General features: G+C 42.6%; 1 protein-coding gene across 2 annotated transcripts in view; it reads left to right on the top strand.

Annotated features, from left to right (window-relative positions):
• ADCY1 (adenylate cyclase 1) overlaps positions 1-22,581 on the top strand; it is a 743,884-nt gene that overhangs the window by 524,542 nt on the left and 196,761 nt on the right. For both annotated transcript variants that reach the window (XM_073678356.1, XM_073678357.1), the window contains 3 exons: positions 10,772-10,927; positions 11,497-11,691; positions 21,622-21,719. In XM_073678356.1, coding sequence (XP_073534457.1) covers positions 10,772-10,927; positions 11,497-11,691; positions 21,622-21,719 — 449 coding nt within the window. The remainder of the gene's footprint in view (positions 1-10,771; positions 10,928-11,496; positions 11,692-21,621; positions 21,720-22,581) is intronic.

Here is a 22,581-nt window from a genome sequence, read left to right as displayed (position 1 = left end):
GTGGGTTTTACCCCCTTCCCAGTCTTCAAACATCTGCCCCAGCCGTCTGCTTAACCTCCGCTAGAGACTAAAATTATGGGGGATCCCACGCCATTTTTTTTTAAAATAAATCCTTTATTTTAACACTAAATGACATTTGAGGACTTAATAAAGATGCAGTCCCTAAATTATTATTTATTTTTTAATAAATTTTTTCCCAAAACTTTTGACGTGAGCTTCGCCATATTTTTGTATGCCAGCCAGGTACAGCATCCAGCTTCTATGAACGCGCCATTTTCCGGGGCGGCCGCGGACTGCAATTTTCAGCGGGGGGGGGGCAGAAAGCTTGGGCCTCCCTGCGCTGCAGATTCCATCCCCCAGCTGCCTAGTTGTACCTGGCTGGACACAAAAATAGGGAGAAGCTCCACGTTTTTTTTTTTTTAATTATTTCATGAAATTCATGGAATAATTAAGAAAAAAAGGGCTTCCCTATATTGTTGTGTCTGGCCAGGTACAAATAGGCAGCTGGTGGTTGGGGGCAGCCCGTTCCTGCCTGCTGTACCTGGCTGGATACAAATATAGTGTGAAGCCCCACGTCAATTTTTTTTAATTATTTCAGGAAATTCATGAAATAATTAAAAAAAAATTATGTGGGGCTTCGCCCTATATTTGTGTCCAGCCAGGTACAGCAGGCAGGAACGGGCTGCCCCCAACCACCAGCTGCCTATTTGTACCTAGCCGGACACAACAATATAGGGAAGCCCTTTTTTTCTTAATTATTCCATGAATTTCATGAAATAATTAAAAAAAAAATTGTGTGGCGCTTCGCCCTATTTTTGTGTCCAGCCAGGTACAACTAGGCAGCTGGGGGCTGGAATCTGCAGCGCAGGGAGACCCAAGCTTTCTGGGCCCCACCCGCTGCAAATTGCAGTCCGCAGCCGCCCCGGAAAATGGCGCGTTCATAGAAGCGCCATCTTCTGGCGCTGTACCCAACTCATCCAGGGCCCTGGTGCGGTGGCTCACTGGGTAATAAAGGGGTTAAGGCCAGCTTGGCATTATCAGCTGGCCCTAAGCCCGAAATTCATGGGGTCACGCCAATATTACACATGACCGCCATGAATTTCTAGTAAAGTATTTAAAAAAAACACAAACACCCAGAAAAAAGTCCTTTAATTGAAATAAAGACACAATTCTTTATTGTTCTAAATTAAACCATACTTACCGCCACGCCCATTCCAGCTGAAGCCAACGATCTCCTGCAATAAAAGTAAAATAATAAAGCAACCTCATCCTTACCTTTCCATGGTTCCCAGGACAGCTTCAGCTCTGCTACATCGAGATGACAGGCTGGACCGCAGCAGAACGCTGCCATCCAGCCTGTCATCCCGCGGACACTGAGAAGCGCAGGCATGCTTGCGCTCCTCAGTGTCTCTCTGTGACGTCATCCAGATGAGCCGAGGTCATGTCCAATGAACTCAGCTCACCTCATGCACGTCACTGACAGCGTGGGAAAATTCTCCTGCACTCAGCGCTTCAGCGTGAGAATTCTCCCACGCTGTCAGTGACGTGCATGAGGTGCGCCGAGTTCATTGGACATGACCTCACCTCATGCACGTCACTGACAGCGTGGGAAAATTCTCACGCTGAAGCGCTGAGTGCAGGAGAATTCTCCTACGCTGTCAGTGACTTACATGAGGTGAGCCGAGTTCATTGTCGGCTCATCTGGATGCCGTCACAGCCAGACACTGAGGAGTGGAAGTATGCCTGCGCTTCTCAGTGTCTGCGGGATGACAGGCTGAATGGCAGCGTTCTGCTGCGGTCCAGCCTGTCATCTCGATGTAGCAGAGCTGGAGCCGTCGTGGGAGCCATGGAAAGGTAAGGATGAGGTTGCTTTATTATTTTTCTTTAATTGCAGGAGATCGTTGGCTTCAGCTGGAATGGGCGTGATGGTAAGTATGGTTTAATTTAGAACAATAAAGAATTGTGTGTTTATTTCAATTAAAGGACTTTTTTCTGGGTGTTTGTGTTTTTTTTAAATACTTTACTAGAAATTCATGGTGGTCATGTCTAATATTGGCGTGACCCCATGAATTTCGGGCTTAGGGCCAGCTGATAATGCCAAGCTGGCCTTAACCCCTTTATTACCCAGTGAGCCACCGCACCAGGGCCCTGGATGAGTTGGGTACAGCGCCAGAAGATGGCGCTTCTATGAACGCGCCATTTTCCGGGGCGGCTGCGGACTGCAATTTGCAGCGGGTGGGGCCCAGAAAGCTTGGGCCTCCCTGCGCTGCAGATTCCAGCCCCCAGCTGCCTAGTTGTACCTGGCTGGACACAAAAATAGGGCGAAGCTCCACGTTTTTTTTTTTTAAATTCATGAAATTCATGGAATAATTAAGAAAAAAAGGGCTTCCCTATATTGTTGTGTCCGGCTAGGTACAAATAGGCAGCTGGTGGTTGGGGGCAGCCCGTTCCTGCCTGCTGTACCTGACTGGACACAAATATAGGGCGAAGCCCCACATCAATTTTTTTTAATTATTTCATGAATTTCCTGAAATGATTTAAAAAAAATTGACGTGGGGCTTCGCACTATATTTGTGTCCAGCCAGGTACAGCAGGCAGGAACGGGCTGCCCCCAACCACCAGCTGCCTATTTGTACCTGGTTGGACACAACAATATAGGGAAGCCCTTTTTTTCTTAATTATTTCATGAATTTCATGAAATAATTAAAAAAAAAAAATACGTGAAGCTTCTCCCTATTTTTGTGTCCAGCCAGGTACAACTAGGCAGCTGGGGGATGGAATCTGCAGCGCAGGGAGGCCCAAGCTTTCTGCCCCCCCCCCCCCGGCTGAAAATTGCAGTCCGCAGCCACCCCGGAAAATGGCGCGTTCATAGAAGCTGGATGCTGTACCTGGCTGGCATACAAAAATATGGCGATTCCACGTCAAAAGTTTTGGGAAAAATTAATTAAAAAATAAATATTAATTTAGGGACTGCATCTTTATTAAGTCCTCAAATGTCATTTAGTGTTAAAATAAAGGATTTATTTTAAAAAAAATTGACGTGGGGCTTCGCCCTATATTTGTGTCCAGCCAGGTACAGCAGGCAGGAACAGGCTGCCCCCAACCACCAGCTGCCTATTTGTACCTGGCCGGACACAACAATATAGGGAAGCCCTTTTTTAAAAAAATTATTTCATGAAATAATTAAAAAAAAATTGACGTGGGGCTTCGCACTATATTTGTGTCCAGCCAGGTACAGCAGGCAGGAATGGGCTGCCCCCAACCACCAGCTGCCTATTTGTACCTGGTTGGACACAACAATATAGGGAAGCCCTTTTTTTCTTAATTATTCCATGAATTTCATGAAATAATTAAAAAAAAAAATGCGTGGGGCTTCGCCCTATTTTTGTGCCCAGCCAGATACAACTAGGCAGCTGGGGGCTGGAATCCGCAGCGCAGGGAGACCCAAGCTTTCTGGGCCACCCCCGCTGCAAATTGCAGTCCGCAGCCGCCCCAGAAAATGGCGCGTTCATAGAAGCGCCATCTTCTGGCGCTGTACCCAACTCATCCAGGGCCCTGGTGCGGTGGCTCACTGGGTAATAAAGGGGTTAAGGCCAGCTTGGCATTATCAGCTGGCCCTAAGCCCAAAATTCATGGGGTCACGCCAATATTAGACATGACCACCATGAATTTCTAGTAAAGTATTTAAAAAAACACAACACCCAGATAAAAGTCCTTTAATTGAAATAAACACACAATTCTTTATTGTTCTAAATTAAACCATACTTACCACCACGCCCATTCCAGCTGAAGCCAACGATCTCCTGCAATAAAAGTAAAATAATAAAGCAACATCATCCTTACCTTTCCATGGCTCCCACGACAGCTTCAGCTCTGCTACATCGAGATGACAGGCTGGACCGCAGCAGAACGCTGCCATCCATCCTGTCATCCCGCAGACACTGAGAAGCGCAGGCATACTTCCACTCCTCAGTGTCTGGCTGTGACGGCATCCAGATGAGCCGAGGTCATGTCCAATGAACTCAGCTCACCTCATGTACGTCACTGACAGCGTGGGAAAATTCTCCTGCACTCAGCACTTCAGCGTGAGAATTTTCCCACGCTGTCAGTGACGTGCATGAGGTGAGCTGAGTTCATTGGACATGACCTCACCTCATGTATGTCACTGACAGCGTGGGAGAATTCTCACGCTGAAGCGCTGAGTGCAGGAGAATTTTCCCACGCTGTCAGTGACGTGCATGAGGTGAGCTGAGTTCATTGGACATGAACTCGGCTCATCTGGATGACGTCACAGAGAGACACTGAGGAGCGCAAGCATGCCTGCGCTTCTCAGTGTCTGCGGGATGACAGGCTGGATGGCAGCTTTCTGCTGCGGTCCAGCCTGTCATCTCGATGTAGCAGAGCTGGAGCTGTCCTGGGAACCATCGAAAGGTAAGGATGAGGTTGCTTTATTATTTTTCTTTTATTGCAGGAGATCGTTGGCTTCAGCTGGAATGGGCGTGATGGTAAGTATGGTTTATTTTAGAACAATAAAGAATTGTGTCTTTATTTCAATTAAAGGACTTTACTCTGGGTGTTTGTGTTTTCTTTTAACTTTGACTATGGGGTTAGTAATGGGGGTGTCTTATAGACGCCTCTCCATTACTAACCTGGGCTTGATGTCAGCTGGCATTATAAGCTGACATCAACCCCAACCCTATTACCCCCTGCCACCGCACCAGGGCAGCGTGGAAGAGCGAGGCTAAGTGCCAGAATTGGCGCATCCTATGGATGCGCCATTTCTGGGGCGGCTGACGGCTGGTGTTTCTAGCCTGGGAGGGGGCCAATATTCATGGCACCCTTCCTGGGCTATTAATATCAGGCCCCAGCTGTCTGCCTAGCCTGTGCTAGCTATTAAATTAGGGGGGACCCCACGTTATTTTTTTGGGGGGGTTCCCCCATTTTAATAGCTAGTAAAGGCTAGGTATTCAGCTGGGGGCTGATATTAGTAGCCTGGGAAGCTCCGTGGGTATTACCCCCTTCCCAGGCTTCAAACATTTGCCCCAGCTGTCTGCTTAACCTCCGCTAGAGACTAAAATTACGGGGAAACCCACGCCAATTTTTTTTTAAATAAATCCTTTATTTTAACACTAAATGACAAGTACAGTAATCAACACTGTCACTGTACTTCATATATATGTGACTGACATGTTTCTATCTATCTAATCTATGTGTGATTCTCTATTCCTTCTATTCTAAATTGTCGGGTACAGATGCTGAATTGCCGGCCGGCTTTCTTAAAGAGACGGTGCATGAAAACACTATTATTTTTTTAAATAAATCCTTTACACTAAATGACAAGTACAGTAAGCAACACTGTCACTGTACTTCATATATATGTGACTGACATGTTTCTATCTATCTAATCTATGTGTGATTCTCTATTCTGTCTGTTATAAATTGTCGGGTACAGATGCTGAATTGCCGGCCGGCTTTTTTAAAGAGACGGTGCACGAAAACACTAATATTTTTTTTAATAAATCCTTTACACTAAATGACAAGTTCTGTAAGCAACACTGTCACTGTACTTCTTATATATGTGACTGACATGTTTCTATCTATCTAATCTATGTGTGCAGCTCTATTCTGTCTGTTATAAATTGTCGGGTACAGATGCTGAATTGCCGGCCGGCTTTTTTAAAGAGACGGTGCACGAAAACACTAATATTTTTTTTAATAAATCCTTTACACTAAATGACAAGTACAGTAAGCAACACTGTCACTGTACTTCATATATATGTGACTGACATGTTTCTATCTATCTAATCTATGTGTGAAGCTCTATTCTTTCTGTTGTAAATTGTCGGGTACCTGTGTATGCCGCTGATGAATTGCCGGCTTTTCATGTCATTCTACATTATTCTTAGTTGTTTTACTTCATGTAGAATTAACCTAAAAGGAAAGAAAGGGTTTATTTTCATTCCGATATTTGTGTCCCATTGACTTGCATTGGTTTCCGGTATCGGAATCGGCGATATCCGATACTTTTTGGGTATCGGCCCGATCCAATCCGATACGATATTTCCTGATATCGGAAGGTATCGCTCAACACTAGACACGACTACAGTACAGACCAAAAGTTTGGACACACCTCATTTAAAGATTTTTCTGTATTTTCGTGAGTTTGAAAATTGTACATTCACACTGAAGGCATCAAAACTATGAATTAACACATGTGGAATGATATACTTAACAAAAAAGTGTGAAACAACTGAAAATATGTCTTATATTCTAGGTTCTTCAAAGTAGCCACCTTTTGCTTTGATGACTGCTTTGCACACTCTTGGCATTCTCTTGATGAGCTTCAAGAGGTAGTCACCGGAAATGATTTTCACTTCAGAGGTGTGACCTGTCAGGTTTAATAAGTGGGATTTCTTACCTTATAAATGGGGTTGGGACCATCAGTTGTGTTGTGCAGAAGTCTGGTGGATACACAGCTGATAGTCCTACTGAATAGACTGTTAGAATTTGTATTATGGCAAGAAAAAAGCAGCTAAGTAAAGAAAAAAGAGTGGCCATCATTACTTTAAGAAATGAAGGTCAGTCAGTCCGAAAAATTGGGCAAACTTTGAATATCCCCAAGTGCAGTTCCAAAAACCATCAAGCACTACAAAGAAACTGGCTCACATGAGGACCGCACCAGGAAAGGAAGACCAAGAGTCACCTCTGCTTCTGAGGATAAGTTTATCCGAGTCACCAGCCTCAGAAATCGCAGGTTAACAGCAGCTCAGATTAGAGACCAGGTCAATGCCACACAAAGTTCTAGCAGCAGACACATCTCTACAACAAATATTAAGAGGAGACTTTGTGCAGCAGGCCTTCATGGTAAAATAGCTGCTAGGAAACCACTGCTAAGGACAGGCAACAAGCAGAAGAGACTTGTTTGGGCTAAAGAACACAAGGAATGGACATTAGACCAGTGGAAATCCGTGCTTTGGTCTGATGAGTCCAAATTTGAGATCTTTGGTTCCAACCACCGTGTCTTTGTGCGACGCAGAAAAGGTGAACGGATGGACTCTACATGCCTGGTTCCCAGCGTGAAGCATGGAGAAGGAGGTGTGATGGTGTGGGGGTGCTTTGCTGGTGACACTGTTATGGATTTATTCAAAATTGAAGGCATACCGAACCAGCATGGCTACCGCAGCATCTTGCAGCGGCATGCTATTCCATCCGGTTTGCGTTTAGTTGGACCATCATTTTTTTTTCAACAGGACAATGACCCCAAACACACCTCTAGGCTGTGTTAAGGGCTATTTGACCAAGAAGGAGAGTGATGGGGTGCTACGCCAGATGACCTCGCCTTCACAGTCACCAGACCTGAACCCAATCGACATGGTTTGGGGTGAACTGGACCGCAGAGTGAAGGCAAAAGGGCCAACAAGTGCTAAGCATCTCTGGGAACTCCTTCAAGATTGTTGGAAGACCATTTCTGATGACTACCTCTTGAAGCTCATCAAGAGAATGCCAAGAGTGTGCAAAGCAGTCATCAAAGCAAAAGGTGGCTACTTTGAAGAACCTAGAATATAAGACATATTTTCAGTTGCTTCACACTTTTTTGTTAGGTATATAATTCCACATGTGTTAATTCATAGTTTTGATGCCTTCAGTGTGAATGTACAATTTTCATAATCATGAAAATACAGAAAAATCTTTAAATGAGAAGGTGTGTCCAAACTTTTGGTCTGTACTGTACATGTAGTGAATGTGACCTTAACATACATCCAGATATCTCTTGCTAAACCCTATCTATGTTGCTTATATACCATCTTATTAGCACAAATCTTATTGTACTTACCACCTATCGTGAGTACAATTTTCTGCTACTCCTTGATTTTCCTTATTCTTTCAACACTTCTTTGCTAGTGATGATCAAGCACTAAAATGCTTGAGTGCTCATTACTCAAATCGAGCAGGTCGGACGCTCAGACCCACTTGACTTGAGTAACTAGTATAACAGAAGTCAATGGAAACTTGAGCATTTTTCAGGTAGACCAGGAGGGCTGTGGGGCACGAAAATCACTGAAATGGATGGAAACTGATCTGAAATGTAGTGGGAACAGCATGGAAAGATGCCTGGACGCATCTTTGATCCCCAGGTCAATGCTGAGAAGTAAATAAATAAATAATAAAAAAATGACCTGAGGTCCCCAAGGTAAAGCAGACAGCTGCAGGCTGATATTATTCAGCCCGCAGCTGTGATAAAATTGGCTCATCCATTAGATGCAGTGGCAATTGGGGTAATATTTTTTGGGGTTGATGTCGGCTGTGTAATGTCAGCTGGCATCAAGCCCAGGGGTTAGTAATAGAGAGGCATCTATCAGACACTCCCATTACTAACCCAGTAGTAGAAACAAAATAAACACACAAACAAAAAAATCTTTATTTGAAAAAAAACTCTCCAACTTTTTCCCTGGTTCACCTTTTTATTCAAGAAAAATAAAAAAAACTGCCACGCAGGTCCGACGTAGACCATGGATTCCCATGAGGTCCCACGTCGTCCAAAATCTATGGAGTCTTGTTCTGAGAAAGAAGCTTCATAGGGTTAGCAGCAGCCTATGCCAATTCTCACACTGCATTCTGCAAGACCTGAAGGTTGTGATGAGCGGTGACGTCAGTAAGGTTACCTCAGTTCACAGCTGCCAGGTCACACAGAGGGCAGCGCGAGAGCTGGAATAATGTGTGGTGATGTTACCGCTCATCATTCCAGCTCTCACGCTGCCCTCTGTTTGGGCAAATGCTGTCTGCTTTTCCTGGTGGCTGTTTATCCTAAATAGGGGGACCACACGTATTTTTTTTCATTTATTTATTAAATATTAATTATTTAATTTATTACCAGACAACGTAAAGCAGACAGCTGCAAGCTTATATTATCAGGATGGGAAGGTCCATGGACTCTTCCCAAACTTAAAATACTAGGCCGCAGCTGCCCCAGAATTGGCGGATCCATTTCAAGCACCAATTCTGGCACTTTGCCTGGCTCTTCCCTATTTTCCTGGTACTATGGCAATCGGGGTAATATTTTTTGGGGTTGATGTCAGCTGTGTAATGAATTTTTATCAACATTTTTTACATCAATTTTTAGTCACCCTAGGAAACTTGAAACTGTGATATCAAAGTACCAAAGTATTGCATGTACAGCATGTGCTAAGTTTCACAGGAGGCATTGTAACACTATGGGAGCTTATGGGAGCCGAGGCATGCAAGCTTCGGTGCCATTCTATTTTTATGCCACTTTCAGAGATTGTCATCAGCATCTAAATGGCTCACAGCGACGGCTGTAGCTTGGCTGCGACTTTTAGAAGCAGATGCCACCTATATAATATAGGCAGCATCAGACACACGTGGAGTGAGCTCACCTCTTGAGTACTCTCCACACATGAAGAACCCCTTCTCAGGAGGTTAATTTACAACATAATGCGGGAAGGGGTTAAACTTAATACTCCTTTGCCCTAATTTTGCTACTTAAGAAAAATGATGAAACCATGGCTGTGTCAGAAAATCTGTGCTTTCTAGCTTGTGAAATAGACAAGCCATATGCTATATATTTTTTAATTCTTTTGCCTTTTTTGTAATTTTTTTTTAAAGACAAGTAGTAAAAGTCAAATATTCAAAGGAACCTGTCTCCAGGAAAAAGAAGTCCAATCTACGGGCACCATTTTATAGAGCAGGAGAATCTGAGCAGATTAATGTATATTTTGTGAGAAAAGATTCAGTATAACCTGGTTTTCATAACGTACACCTCTGCTCTTTCTGGGATTTCCAGTCCAGCGGGCGGTCCTACTGTATCAGTGATTGGCAGTTAGCTCTGTATAACTGTGCATACATGGTCTCTATGACTGTGCATTAATGTAATTTGATATATAGGGAGAAAAAACCCTATTGTCACCCCTTTGGCACCCCCACAGTGCACTTGTTGGGTGGCAGTGGATTGCCATGGTAGCTGTAGACTAAACAAAGGCTTCTATGTCTGCTATACACCTCAGCCCAGCATTATCCATTATGCCTGGCCCTGCCGTCGCAGTATCCCTGCCTTCATTGTATACACAGCGCTCATGTAAGCTATAATCAGAAAGGCAGATAACCTAGAATATTGTTATGCACTCTTTTGAGGGTGCCTGACTCTCTTTCATATAATGTAGTTGACCGATCCTCCATTTAGTTGCTATGACATGTTAATAAGGCGGCCCTTTAAGAACTGCATTGGTAATGTGATAAAAGACAATGTCACTGTATAAGAACTAAACTGTAAGCTATCATGACATCTGGAAAAAATAATTAGCAATGATGGTACTGTAAATTCTGGGATTACTAAGAGAACAAGAAAATTATTTGTAATACTGTAAAAGTGAGTGATTATAGGAAGGAACCATTGTAAACTGTGAAAGCACGGTGTCTCAGTGGCTAGCACTGTAGTCTTGCAGTGCAGGGTTATTGGGTTCAAATCCCACCAAGGACAACATCTGCAAGGAGTTTGTATGTTCTCTCTGTGTTTGTGTGGGTTTCCTCTGGGTTCTCCAGTTTTCTCCCACACTCCAAAGACATACTGATAGGGAATTTAGATTGTGAGCCCCAATGGGGGCAAAGATGATGATGTTTGGAGAGTGCTGTGTAATTTAATCTTGCTGTATAAGCAAGTAAAATAAATAAATTATGAATGTATTTCTTGTCTTCTACTTTTTTAAATTGTGTTTAATCTAAGCAGGTTTTAATGTATGTATTTTTCTATTGCCAGATATTTCCCGGACTGATTCTGTCTGACATAAAGCCTGCCAAAAGGATGAAATTCAAGACTGTCTGCTATCTCCTAGTTCAGCTCATGCACTGTCGTAAGATGTTTAAGGCAGAAATCCCTTTTTCCAATGTAATGACTTGTGAGGATGATGATAAGGTAAGACAATTAGCAACAGCTCCTCTATGCTAGAAATTGTACAGTAAATATTCTTTGTGTAGAGAAACAGAAAATACAGTCATTTGTGTTTCTCTTTAGTGATCTTTTACATGTTTCACCAGATGCTCATTTGTGTACTTTATTAATCTTGATATTGGAATATTAATATTAGAGGCCTGTAAAGTTGTGGTACACAAAGTTTTATATTTACAAAGTCGCTCATGAGGAGCCACATACAGTATATTAAATTATGTAGACGAGTTTTAGATAATACAGACAGATATACTGTATATGGATTGTTCTTGAGGCACAAAACTGGGTGCTCATTACTCCTCATAAGAACTCAGGCGCCATTACCTTATATATTAATTTTCACTACATATACTTTACTCAAACTTTGATGATAAATATACAAAACAAAAATAAATTGTTCAATAACTGAAATGTTATGCAGAGTGACCTCTGTTAAAACATTCATTATACTGTAGGTGAAATTAATAGTTGTAACTACAAGTACCTCTTGCTAATCATTTTTCATAACTGACTTTTCTCATATTTTATTAAATTAGAGGAGAGCTTTACGAACAGCCTCAGAAAAACTCAGGAACCGTTCTTCATTTTCTACAAATGTCGTACAGAATACTCCAGGAACCCGTGTGAATCGTTATATTAGTCGTTTGATTGAGGCTCGACAAACTGATTCTGAGATGTCAGATTTGAATTTTATAAGTTTAAAATATAAACAAGTTGAACGCGAACAGAAGGTGAGTAGTCCTAAATAGTAACCTGATGTTATGCTTAGAACTATTGTTTAAGGCTCTGCTTACAAGTCAGGTGTTGTGCATGTGTCCTATTCTACTGGTGGTATAGCGACAAGCTTGGCTGTATGCGGAGGTAAAACACGGGATGCTGTCTCTTTAAATTTTCGGGTTAGTTTATTTAGCAGTCATAAGCTACCCTGGAGTCCAAAAAGAAAACACAGCCCATTCTGCTAAAGAGACAAAACAAAATAAAAAACTTGCAGCACAGTCCGTATCTCGGCCAAGGTCTGGCCATACACACAGTTAGCCATGCACAGGTTCAGCACACCTCATGCTAGCTCCTTCCTGGAGCAAAGTTTCCCCAGGTTCTGAATATACCTGAGTGTCAGGTCTAGCTATTTAAAGCCCAGACACTCCCCTGATTGGGAGGGATGGTGGATAACGTCCCGCTCAGCACTTTCGTTATCCACTAAAAATATTTCCTTGTAAATATGGTTCTATTAACTCTCTCTGCACCTACTTGTGCAGGAGAACTTGCATGTTTTCACGTCACTGAGCTTAAGGGTCTCAGCGACACCTACCTCCCTTCTGACACACTACCAGTGACTTTGTCACATACTTAATAGTAAAGGTGCTCAATACCTGCCAATCGTGCATTTAAGTATCTGTGAATAGGACATCAGCAGCGCTGCTCACCTTCTGATAAAAAGTGCCAGACACTGAGATTCTTTCTTTCCCCACCAAACAGAGTGAATAGACAAACAGGTGCATCTTACAATATTAGAATATCATCAAAAAGTTAATTTATTTCAGTTCTTCAATACAAAAAGTGAAACTCACATATTATATAGAGTCATTACAAACAGAGTGATCTATTTCAAGTGTTTATTCCTGTTAATGTTGATGATTATGGCTTACAGCCAATGAAAACTCAAAAGTCATTATCTCAGTAAATTAAAATAATAACAAAAAACACCTGCAAAAGCTTCCTAAGCGTTTTAAAAGGTCCCTTAGTCTGTTTCAGTGGGCTCATCAACCATGGGGAAGACTGCTGACTTGACAGATGTCCAGAAGGCAGTCATTGACACACTCCACAATGTCCCAGAGTTCCAATTTTCATTTGGAAATCAAGGTCCCAGAGTGTGGAGGAAGAGTGGAGAGGCACACAATCCCAGCTGCTTGAGGTCTAGTGTGAAGGTTCCACAATCAGTGATGGTTTGGGGAGCCATGTCATCTTCTGGTGTAGGTTCACTCTGTTTTATCAAGAGCAAAGCCAGTGCAGCCATCTACCAGGACATTTTAAAGCACTTCATGCTTCCCTCTGTCGACAAGCTTTTTGGAGATGGAAATTTCATTCTCCAGCAGGACTTGGCACCTGTCCACACTGCCAAAAGTACCAATACCTGGTTTAGAAACAACAGTATCACTGTGCTTGATTGGCCAGCAAACTCGCCTGACCTTAACCCCCTAGAGAATCTATGGCTTATTGTCAAGAGGAAGATGAGAGACACCAGACCCAACAATGCAGACGAGCTGAAGGCTGCTATCAAAGCAACCTGGGCTTCCATAACACCTCAGCAGTGCCACAGGCTGATCGCCTCCATGCCACGCCACATTGATGCAGTAATTGATGAAAAAGGAGCCCTGACCAAGTATTGAGTGCATTTACTGAACATACATTTCAGTAGGCCAACATTTCGGATTTTAAAAACAGTTTTCAAGCTGATGTTATAAAGTATTCTAATTTACTGAGATATTGACTTTTGTGTTTTCATTGGCTGTAAGCCATAATCATCAACATTAACAGAAATAAACACTTGAAATAGATTACTCTGTTTGTAGTGACTCTATATAATATATGAGTTTCACTTTTTTTATTGAAGAACTGAAATAAATTAACTTTTTGATGATATTCTAATTTTGTGAGATGCACCTGTACTTGTTTAGATGGCATTGATAGTGCCAAGATATTCTGCAGATCGCATGGTTATCATACAAGACCTGCCAGAATTGCTTTAAGCTACAGCATACCTGTAATTTCAGTTGACTTTTCAGAATAAGCTGCCATGTGTTCACATTAGAAATAAACCTATTTTTGGCCACTAGACGTCTTGTATACTGTATTTTTTTTTATCAGTTTAAATTCTTCGAAGGCTTTTTAGTTAATTTCAGTTTTCTATAAGTGGAAACTAGCTGCTATGATGTCTCCCATACATAACACAGAGTCATGAAGCATTCCTGCTTTCCTGTCCCTACCTAGTTCAAAAGCAGAAGCAGCACAGAGGACATTATACATCAGTATTGAGCAGCTAAAGAGAATCTATCACCAGAAATAATGCTATTAACCTGCAGATGTGGGGTTAATCTGCAGATTAATATTGTTAATATGCTGGCCGGCACATGCACGTAGCCGAATGCAGTAGGAGAATTTTATTCTCCCAGCAGCATTTGGACTCAGCCATAGGGGTGGCGCCGGCGCTCAGAGGTGTATCTAGGTTTTCCATCACCAGGGGCAAGAATTCAGTTTAGCGTCCCCCCTCAAGCACATATGCAATTTGCACACTTAGTCATGTACCGACGAGCTGCTCTAACTAATTCTGTCAATGTTCAGAGAAAAATTGAGAGAAGCAGGAAGACAAGCTAGTTGTCACATGACGGTAAGATTGAAAATCGCATAAGAGTGAAGCGGCCATGTGATGACTGCTAGAACCAGCAAGCAGAGCTGAATTCTGACAGTAAGTATATTACACACTGTTAGGTTTATTAAGTATATTATATGCTGCTACAGGGCTTCATTTTATAATTAAACAGCTTGTCCAGATTTGAGATGAAAGTCTGCAGTCACCCAGGTGGCTTCAGGCTTCTGAATTCTCACAGTGCATGCACTGCACCTTTTAGGATTCTCCCTTGCCGGTGGCCAAAGTGAACGGTCATTTTAGCAAAATATGTGATTTGTACACTTTTGACCACATTCCGACTAGACATTTCCGGCCTCGCTTAATTTATTTTCATTGAGTGAGGCCATGCATGTCTAGTTGGCACGTGACCACATGTATGCAAATCGCCAGCACTAGAGAATCTTGACAGTGTGCAGTGCACACTGTGAGAATTCAGAAGTCTGCAGTCACATAGGATCATCACAAACTTGGACAACCCCTTTAATGCTCCTAACATAAATAAAAACATGAGAATTAGTCAGAATGGCAAAAATACACTTTACATCTAGGTACCTCAAAGATGACGTTGTCTGATTGGAGTCGTTCTCTTTCTTTTCTTCTTCATCTTGTCCAGACGCCTGTCACGCCAGGTGTGGGAAAGACTTGGTGCAACACAGAGGGAAGAGGGAAATGGAGCTCAGAAACTAGGGAAAGGGGGAAGTGGAGACCTCCTAGTCTGGTCCAGTGTCACCCTGCCTCAACTACCATCCCTATATTGCCTCTTCAGCAATCGCTGCACTCGTGCCTCGCCCTGTCTTTCCCTGGTATATGGCTAAGGCTAGGGATGGGAGGAGATGAGCACTAGTCAATCTCCACTAAACTCTATAGACAACAAGGGTAGACAAAAAGGGGGAGAATGCTTAGCTTTAGATGACTCCAGACAAATGCGAACTCGACCTCAAGCTCCAGAGAGGACGAAGTGCTGTTCTTGCTAAGCCTGCACAAGTGGAAATGAATATAGCCGGCACCTCCCTCTCAGACACACCAGGTATATATACACCCAGGCCAGGGAGCTATTTACCAGAGGGAGGTAGCCGCTAGGTCCTAGAGATAGCCTCTCATCTAAGAAGATGTTTGTAATGCCAAACGTAGAGATCTCCTGCAACAAACTGCAGGGCGACTATCTGTCACCTCTCATACACCTGTGACAATGCCATGATGCTCATCCTAAGCTCGTCTCTGGTCTTCTGCAGCACCTCCCCACACAATGTCCTTAAAGATTTAAAGATACCAGTGTCCTTATAATGCTCCTGAATAAAAATATCTGCCCTACGCTAAGCCCCTGAATAAATAATTACCCCTCACTATATTTCCTGCACAAAATATGACCCCCACACTGTCCCTCTTATGGTACATGCTTTCTACACTGCCCTCTCCTTTCCATACTGGGCCCCCTATTTACACTGTCCTCTTATACTGTGTCTCCCCTATAAGGCCCAGTCTCTATGCTGTGCCCCTCATCACACTCCCCCTCCTTCGTTTACTATCCCCTCCTGGTTGTGCCCTTACACTTTTTCCCTATGCTACCTCCTCACACATTACTCAGTCTTTATTCTGTGCCCACTCACACTTCTTCACACAGTAGATCTCCCCCACCACAGTAAATCTACCCCATGACAGTACATCTCCCCCAGCTTGACAGCCAGCTCAGAGAATGGCTGAATCCCAGGGTGGGGGGGGGTGGCGGAAAAATTTTGCTGCTGGGAGAGACATCTCGGAACGCCACATTAGGCTGCCCGACTGTACCTCCCTGCTGACTACACCCGAGCAGATGCCCCGCCTGCCCACCCTAGATACGCCTCTGCCGACACTGGTTCAGTCACTAAGCGGTGGCTGTAATTGCACCCCCGGCCCCTACTGACAGCCGGCCCAAATGCAGAGCCAGTGTCAGACAGGGCCGGGGAGTGGTTACCGCAGCCGATCTGTATTCACAAAGCAGTGACCAAACCTGTGCTGGCCCCGCCCCCGCAGCATAATAAAGCTATTAACCTGCAGATTAACCGCATATCTGCAAATTAATAGCATTATTTTTGGTGACAGGTTCCCTTTAACTTCCCAGTAAGGTTACTGCAGTTCATCAGCGATGAACACAGGTAACCTTATTGACGTCACTGCTCGTCACTGAAGGCCCATCCTCATGCTACTGTCAGTGAGTTCTGGCTGGCGTGCTGAGCGGTTGTATGAGTTTGCGACCACTCAGCTCGCCAGCCTGGGGGTTAGATAAACACATACTAGAAAACAGCAGGTCATTCCATCTTTCTGCCTATCTCATTCCACCAATTAGCTGTTTGAGTGGTCCGCTGTGCTTCTCAATTCACTGCAGCTTTGTCCCATTAAAGAAGCACTCCCATCTAAATTTTTATCCTCTTAATATATTGCAGTCATCATACTGCTCAAAAAAAATAAAGGGAACACTCAAATAACACATCCTAGATCTGAATGAATGAAATATTCTCATTGAATACTTTGTTCTGTACAAAGTTGAATGTGCTGACAACAAAATCACACAAAAATCATCAATGGAAATCAAATTTATTAACCAATGGAGGCCTGGATTTGGAGTCACCCCCAAAATTAAAGTGGAAAAACACACTACAGGCTGATCCAACTTTGATGTAATGTCCTTAAAACAAGTCAAAATGAGGCTCAGTATTGTGTGTGGCCTCCACATGCCTGTATGACCTCCCTACAACGCCTGGGCATGCATCTGATGAGGTTGCAGATGGTCTCCTATGGGATTTCCTCCCAGACCTGGACTAAAGCATCCGCCAACTCCTGGACAGTCTGTGGTGCAACGTGACGTTGGTGGATGGAGCGAGACATGATGTCACAGATGTACTCAATCGGATTCAGGTCTGGGGAACGGGCAGGCCAGTCCATAGCTTCAATGCCTTCATCTTGCAGGAACTGCTGACACACTCCAGCCACATGAGGCATTGTCCTGCATTAGGAGGAACCCAGGGCCAACAGCACCAGCATATGGTCTCACAAGGGGTCTAAGGATCTCATCTCGGTACCTAATGGCAGTCAGGCTACCTCTGGTGAGCACATGGAGGGCTGTGCGGCCCTCCAAAGAAATGCCACCCCACACCATTACTGACCCACTGCCAAACCTTCCAGGCTGAAGGATATTGTAGGCAGAATATCGCTCTCCATGGCATCTCCAGACTCTGTCACGTCTGTCACATGTGCTCAGTGTGAACCTGCTTTCATCTGTGAAGAGCACAGGGTGCCAATGGCGACTTTGATAATCCTGGTGTTCTGTGGCAAATGCCAAGCATCCTGCACGGTGTTGGGCTGTGAGCACAACCCCCATCTGTGGACGTCGGGCCCTCATACCACCCTCATGGAGTCGGTTTCTAACCGTTTGTGCAGATCCATGCACATTTGTGGCCTGCTGGAGGTCATTTTTCAGGGCTCTTGCAGCGCTCCTCCTGTTCTTCCTTGCACAAAGGCAGAGGTAGCGGTCCTGCTGCTGGGTTGTTGCCCTCCTACGGCCCCCTCCACATCTCCTGGTGTACTGGCCTGTCTCCTGGTAGCGCCTCCAGCCTCTGGACACTACGCGGACAGACACAGCAAACCTTCTTGCCACAGCTTGCATTGATGTGCTATCCTGGAGGAGCTGCACTACCTGAGCAACCTCTGTGGGTTGTAGAGTCCGTCTCATGCTACCACGAGTGTGAAAGCACAGTCAACATTCAAAAGTGACCAAAACATCAGCCAGAAAGCATTGGTACTGAGATGTGGTCTGTGGTCCCCACCTGCAGAACCACTCCTTTATTGAGTGTGTCTTGATAATTGCCAATAATTTCCATCTATTGTCTATTCCATTTGCACAACAGAATGTGAAACTGATTGTCAATCAGTGTTGCTTCCTAAGTGGACAGTTTGATTTCACAGAAGTTTGATTTACTTGGAGTTATATTCTGTTGTTTAAGTGTTCCCTTTATTTTTTTGAGCAGTGTATATTGTAAGGTGACTGCCGGACACATAGTGGGTGGAAGATATGTATCACAGAATGGATGTCCTCTGCGATGTAAAACCTGGAGTAATGCTCTAGAACACATAGTACCAAGAGGGGTTAATGATAGGGACAGGTCTTAATGTGAGCATCTGAAGAGTTAGGGCAGGACAACTGCACTCCATATGTCCACAGCTATACACCTTTACACACATCTTTACACCTGTAAAATGGGACCTGGTTATCTCACACTTGTTCTGTGTATGGAGGTGTGTAGACCTCCTGGATTGAGTGGCTTTGCTAAAAAACTAAGAAGCTGGACTGTACCCTAAGCAGACTAACCAGCACTATTGTATGGACTTCTGATATATGTTTCACTTTGTGCTGGGCAAGGGCTGTATTTAAGTTTTCCTGTGATGTGGTTTATGAGGACTACAATAAACCAGATGAAGTTTTAAATAGAAACGATTCCTGTGATACGTCACATCGCTATCAAGTGAGTATTATTGTTACAAAATATATATATTGAAATCCCATAGATCAGAATCAATCTGATCTATGGGATTTCACAATAAAAAATACTCCCTCAAATGAAGACCATTGATTGCAAACAAGATTTGTTATTCTGCACACCTAAAAAAATAATTTTCATAACAAATGCATTCAAGATCAAGTTACAAAAATGATTAATTCATGAATACTTATTAATTACAACAGGTGTTCAGCAGACAGGTCACTATAGAAGAGCGTTACTTAATGGGGTATTCCCATCTCCAATATCCTGTCCCAATATGTAGTAGGTGTAATAATAGTGATATTAGCAAATATCTCCAATTAGAAATGTAGTATAGTATTTTTGATTCGCTATCTCTCTTACCTCATGTGCAGGCCTCGCAGGACATTAGGTATCCATGGTTGCGACCACTAGCAACTAGCTAACTAACTGTGACTTTATCAGTGGACATAACCATGGATACCTAAGGTCCTGCGATGCCTGCACATGAGGAAAGAGAGACAGTGAATCAGAAAAAAATATACTACATTTTTAATTGGAGATATTTGCTAATATTACTATTATTACACCTACTACATATTGGGATAGAATCTTGGAGATGGGAATACCCCTTTAATGAAGCACTACCATTAAAGTTTTTATCTTCTTAATATATTGCAATAATTATGTTATATCGCACTGTGTACTTTCAGTTGCTCATTCTGCCTTTCTACTGAGTTAATTCTTCTGTTTTCTCTGCCGTATGTAGAAACAGGAATTATCTTATCCCTGCATTTATCATCCCATCTCCAACTTCTTTCCCAGCTGTTCCACTGCTCCCAGTGCAGTGACTGGTGAGTCATACCGGGAAAATTGATCTCCTGTTTCTACATAGAGCTTAGAAGAATTCAGCTAGTCAGTTTTTAATAATGTGATGTCATAGAACTAATGGAAAAGAGATGAATTAGCTGGGTAGAAAGGCAAAATTAGCAATTTTAAGTACACAGTGCTATATAATATCATGATTGCAATATATTAAGCGGACAAAAATTTTGATTTGAGTGCTTCTTTAACAAAGAAAACTCGTTCCAATTTCATACTGACAGCAATGGCACCACATGGTAGAGAAATGTCACAAGACGGAAGAAAGAAAATAATTTCTTTATGCGAGAAAGGTGAAGGCTGCCAGATTAGCAAAGGTTTACTTATCAGTCAGAATACTGTAGCAAAAGTGATACAAAAAATTAACAAAGATGGAACTGCAACCATCTCATAGAGACATCCAGGCCAACCACTGAAGTAAACATCTAAACAAGAAAATTTTCTAATGAGAGGGGTTGAAGAAATTTGACATACAAGTTTACTACAGTTATTGTAGCTAAAGAAGTAGAAAGCCAAACAGGAGTGAGTGTTTCCAGTGACATTACATGGCAGAACTGCAGAGGAATGCAATGCATGAGTGTCATCCGCGAAGGAGGCCTCTCCTAAAGTTTATGCACCAAAAAGCCCACCTACAGTTTACTAGGGTCCATTCTGAAAAATATGAAGATTACAAAGTGCCTACAGTGAAATATACTGGTGATAGTGTCCTTATCTGGGGCTGCATGATTGCTTCTGGTGTCGAGGAGTTACATTTCATTAACAGTATCATGAACTCACAGATGTACTGCTCTATATTACAAGAAAAGATTCTACCATCACTCTGTGCCCTTGGTAAACGTGCACTTTTCTAACATGAAAATGAACCGAAAAACACATCTAAAGCCATTGTTGCAGTTCTGAAAAAGAACAGGGTGAAAATGTTTCAGTGGCCAAATATGTCTCCTAATCTGAACCCAATCGAACACCTATGGGGAGTTTTGAAGAGACAGGTAGAGCATCACTCTCCAGCCAGAGTCCAGACTCTAAAAGAGGTTGTTCTTGACGAATGGAAAAAGATAGATGTTGCAATGTCTGCAACTTGTTCATTCTATCCCTAGAACACTTGATGTTGTCCATAAAATTTGTAGAGGTCATACAAAATACTAAATGTAAGTAGGTTTTGATGTTGGGTGTATTCCTTTTTTGCATCAACTAATTTGAGTAAAACTGAAGATTTTATAATGTAAGTTATGTGATTAACCTTACTTTCATGTTATGGGTTAAAAAATGTCCTATGACACCCAGTCTTGCCAAGATTTTGGAAAATTGCTCCTGTGTTCAGTGAGATATTTAATAAAATCTTGCTTTGCAAAGGAGGTTTACTCAAAAATGCTGATCACTGTATATACACACACTGCCAAGGGATGAAAGAAGCAGCACATATGTCACACAGTGTAATTTCAGAATAATTGGGAGAAAAGAGCATGGAGCATTATGGACATTTGCTCCTTTCAGTAGCTAGACATCACTAATGCATATAGTGCTGTTATATGTCCTCCCCACACACAGAAAAACTTATCTGCTATGCTACTGCACAATGCTAGAGTTCCAATGGTCAGCCAGAGTGCAAAAGCAGTATAAGATGCAGAGACTGTGTAACAATAATTTTTCTTAATAAAATGTGCATTTTATGGTAGAATAAACTTGGTAAAATGTATCCTTTTTTCAATCCATTAAAATATCATTACTAGTTCACCTGTGTATTAGTATTTGTTTCCTTTTTTATACATGAAAAGGAAAGTACTAATAATGGTTGTGTAAATTACTTTATATCGTAACCGTTCTTACTTTTGGAAAATAATAACTGTTTAATTTAAACCAGTCCTTTTTTCTTTTAACAGTATCACCAGCTTCATGATGAATATTTCACCAGTGCAGTCGTTCTTTCATTGATTTTAGCTGCCTTATTTGGCCTTGTCTACCTTTTGATAATTCCACAGTAAGTATGCTTATTAAATTAATGTTAACCAATTGATAGCTTGCTACCATAGGTTAAATACAGTTAGAGATAATAGGCCTCTAGTCCCAACAAAATGTGTCTCTAAAAGGAACTTTCTGAGAGCTTAAGGGTCACCAAACTTTACTGGGTAGTGTAGTGAAAGACTAGTTTTAAAAATCATGGTTTTCTTGAAAGATGCAGAATAGGGATGAGCGGACCCGTGGATGTTTGGGTTCATCAGACTTGACCCCAGATCCGAACCCCATATACTGTAAGTCAATGGGGACCTGAACTTTGGTGCTGTTAAATGGCTGTAAAATGGTCTTAGTAAGTGCTGGGGTGTGAAAAAGGAAGCAAAATGGGGGTAAGAGCAAGACAATTGTCCTGCAAACAAATGTGGATAGGAAAATTACTTAAGATAACAATTAAAAAAATAAAAAATAACAATCTTGAACCAGGAGGTGGAGATCCAAATGGAGAAGGAGGTGGAGGTGGACGTAAGTGAAAGAGGCAGAGGAGGATTAATTAATGAAAAAAATGACGTTAGGTCCACCCCTATTTTTAATAACCAGCCAATGGAAAGCAGACTGCTGTGAGCTGGTCTTATTATGCTGGGAAGGGGCCAATATCTATGGACCTTTCCAGCTTATTAATATCAGCCCCTAGCTATCTGCTTTGCCTTTGCTGGTTATTAAAAATGGGGGGACCCCTAAAAAAACGACCTTGGGTCCCCCCTATTTTTAATAAACAGCTAAGGCAAAGCAAACAGCTGGGGGCTGATATTAATATGCTGGGAAGGGCCATGGATATTGGCCCCTTCCTAGCCTAATAAGACCAACCCTCAGCCACCCCAGAAATGACA

Source organism: Phyllobates terribilis, unplaced genomic scaffold, assembly GCF_046119375.1.
Source record: "Phyllobates terribilis strain yellow unplaced genomic scaffold, ASM4611937v1 Scaffold_4__5_contigs__length_816908805, whole genome shotgun sequence".
In the NCBI taxonomy this organism is placed as follows: Eukaryota; Metazoa; Chordata; class Amphibia; order Anura; family Dendrobatidae; genus Phyllobates; species Phyllobates terribilis.
The sequence above is the reverse complement of the archived record's forward strand: the minus strand, read 5'-3'. Positions and strand labels throughout refer to the sequence as shown.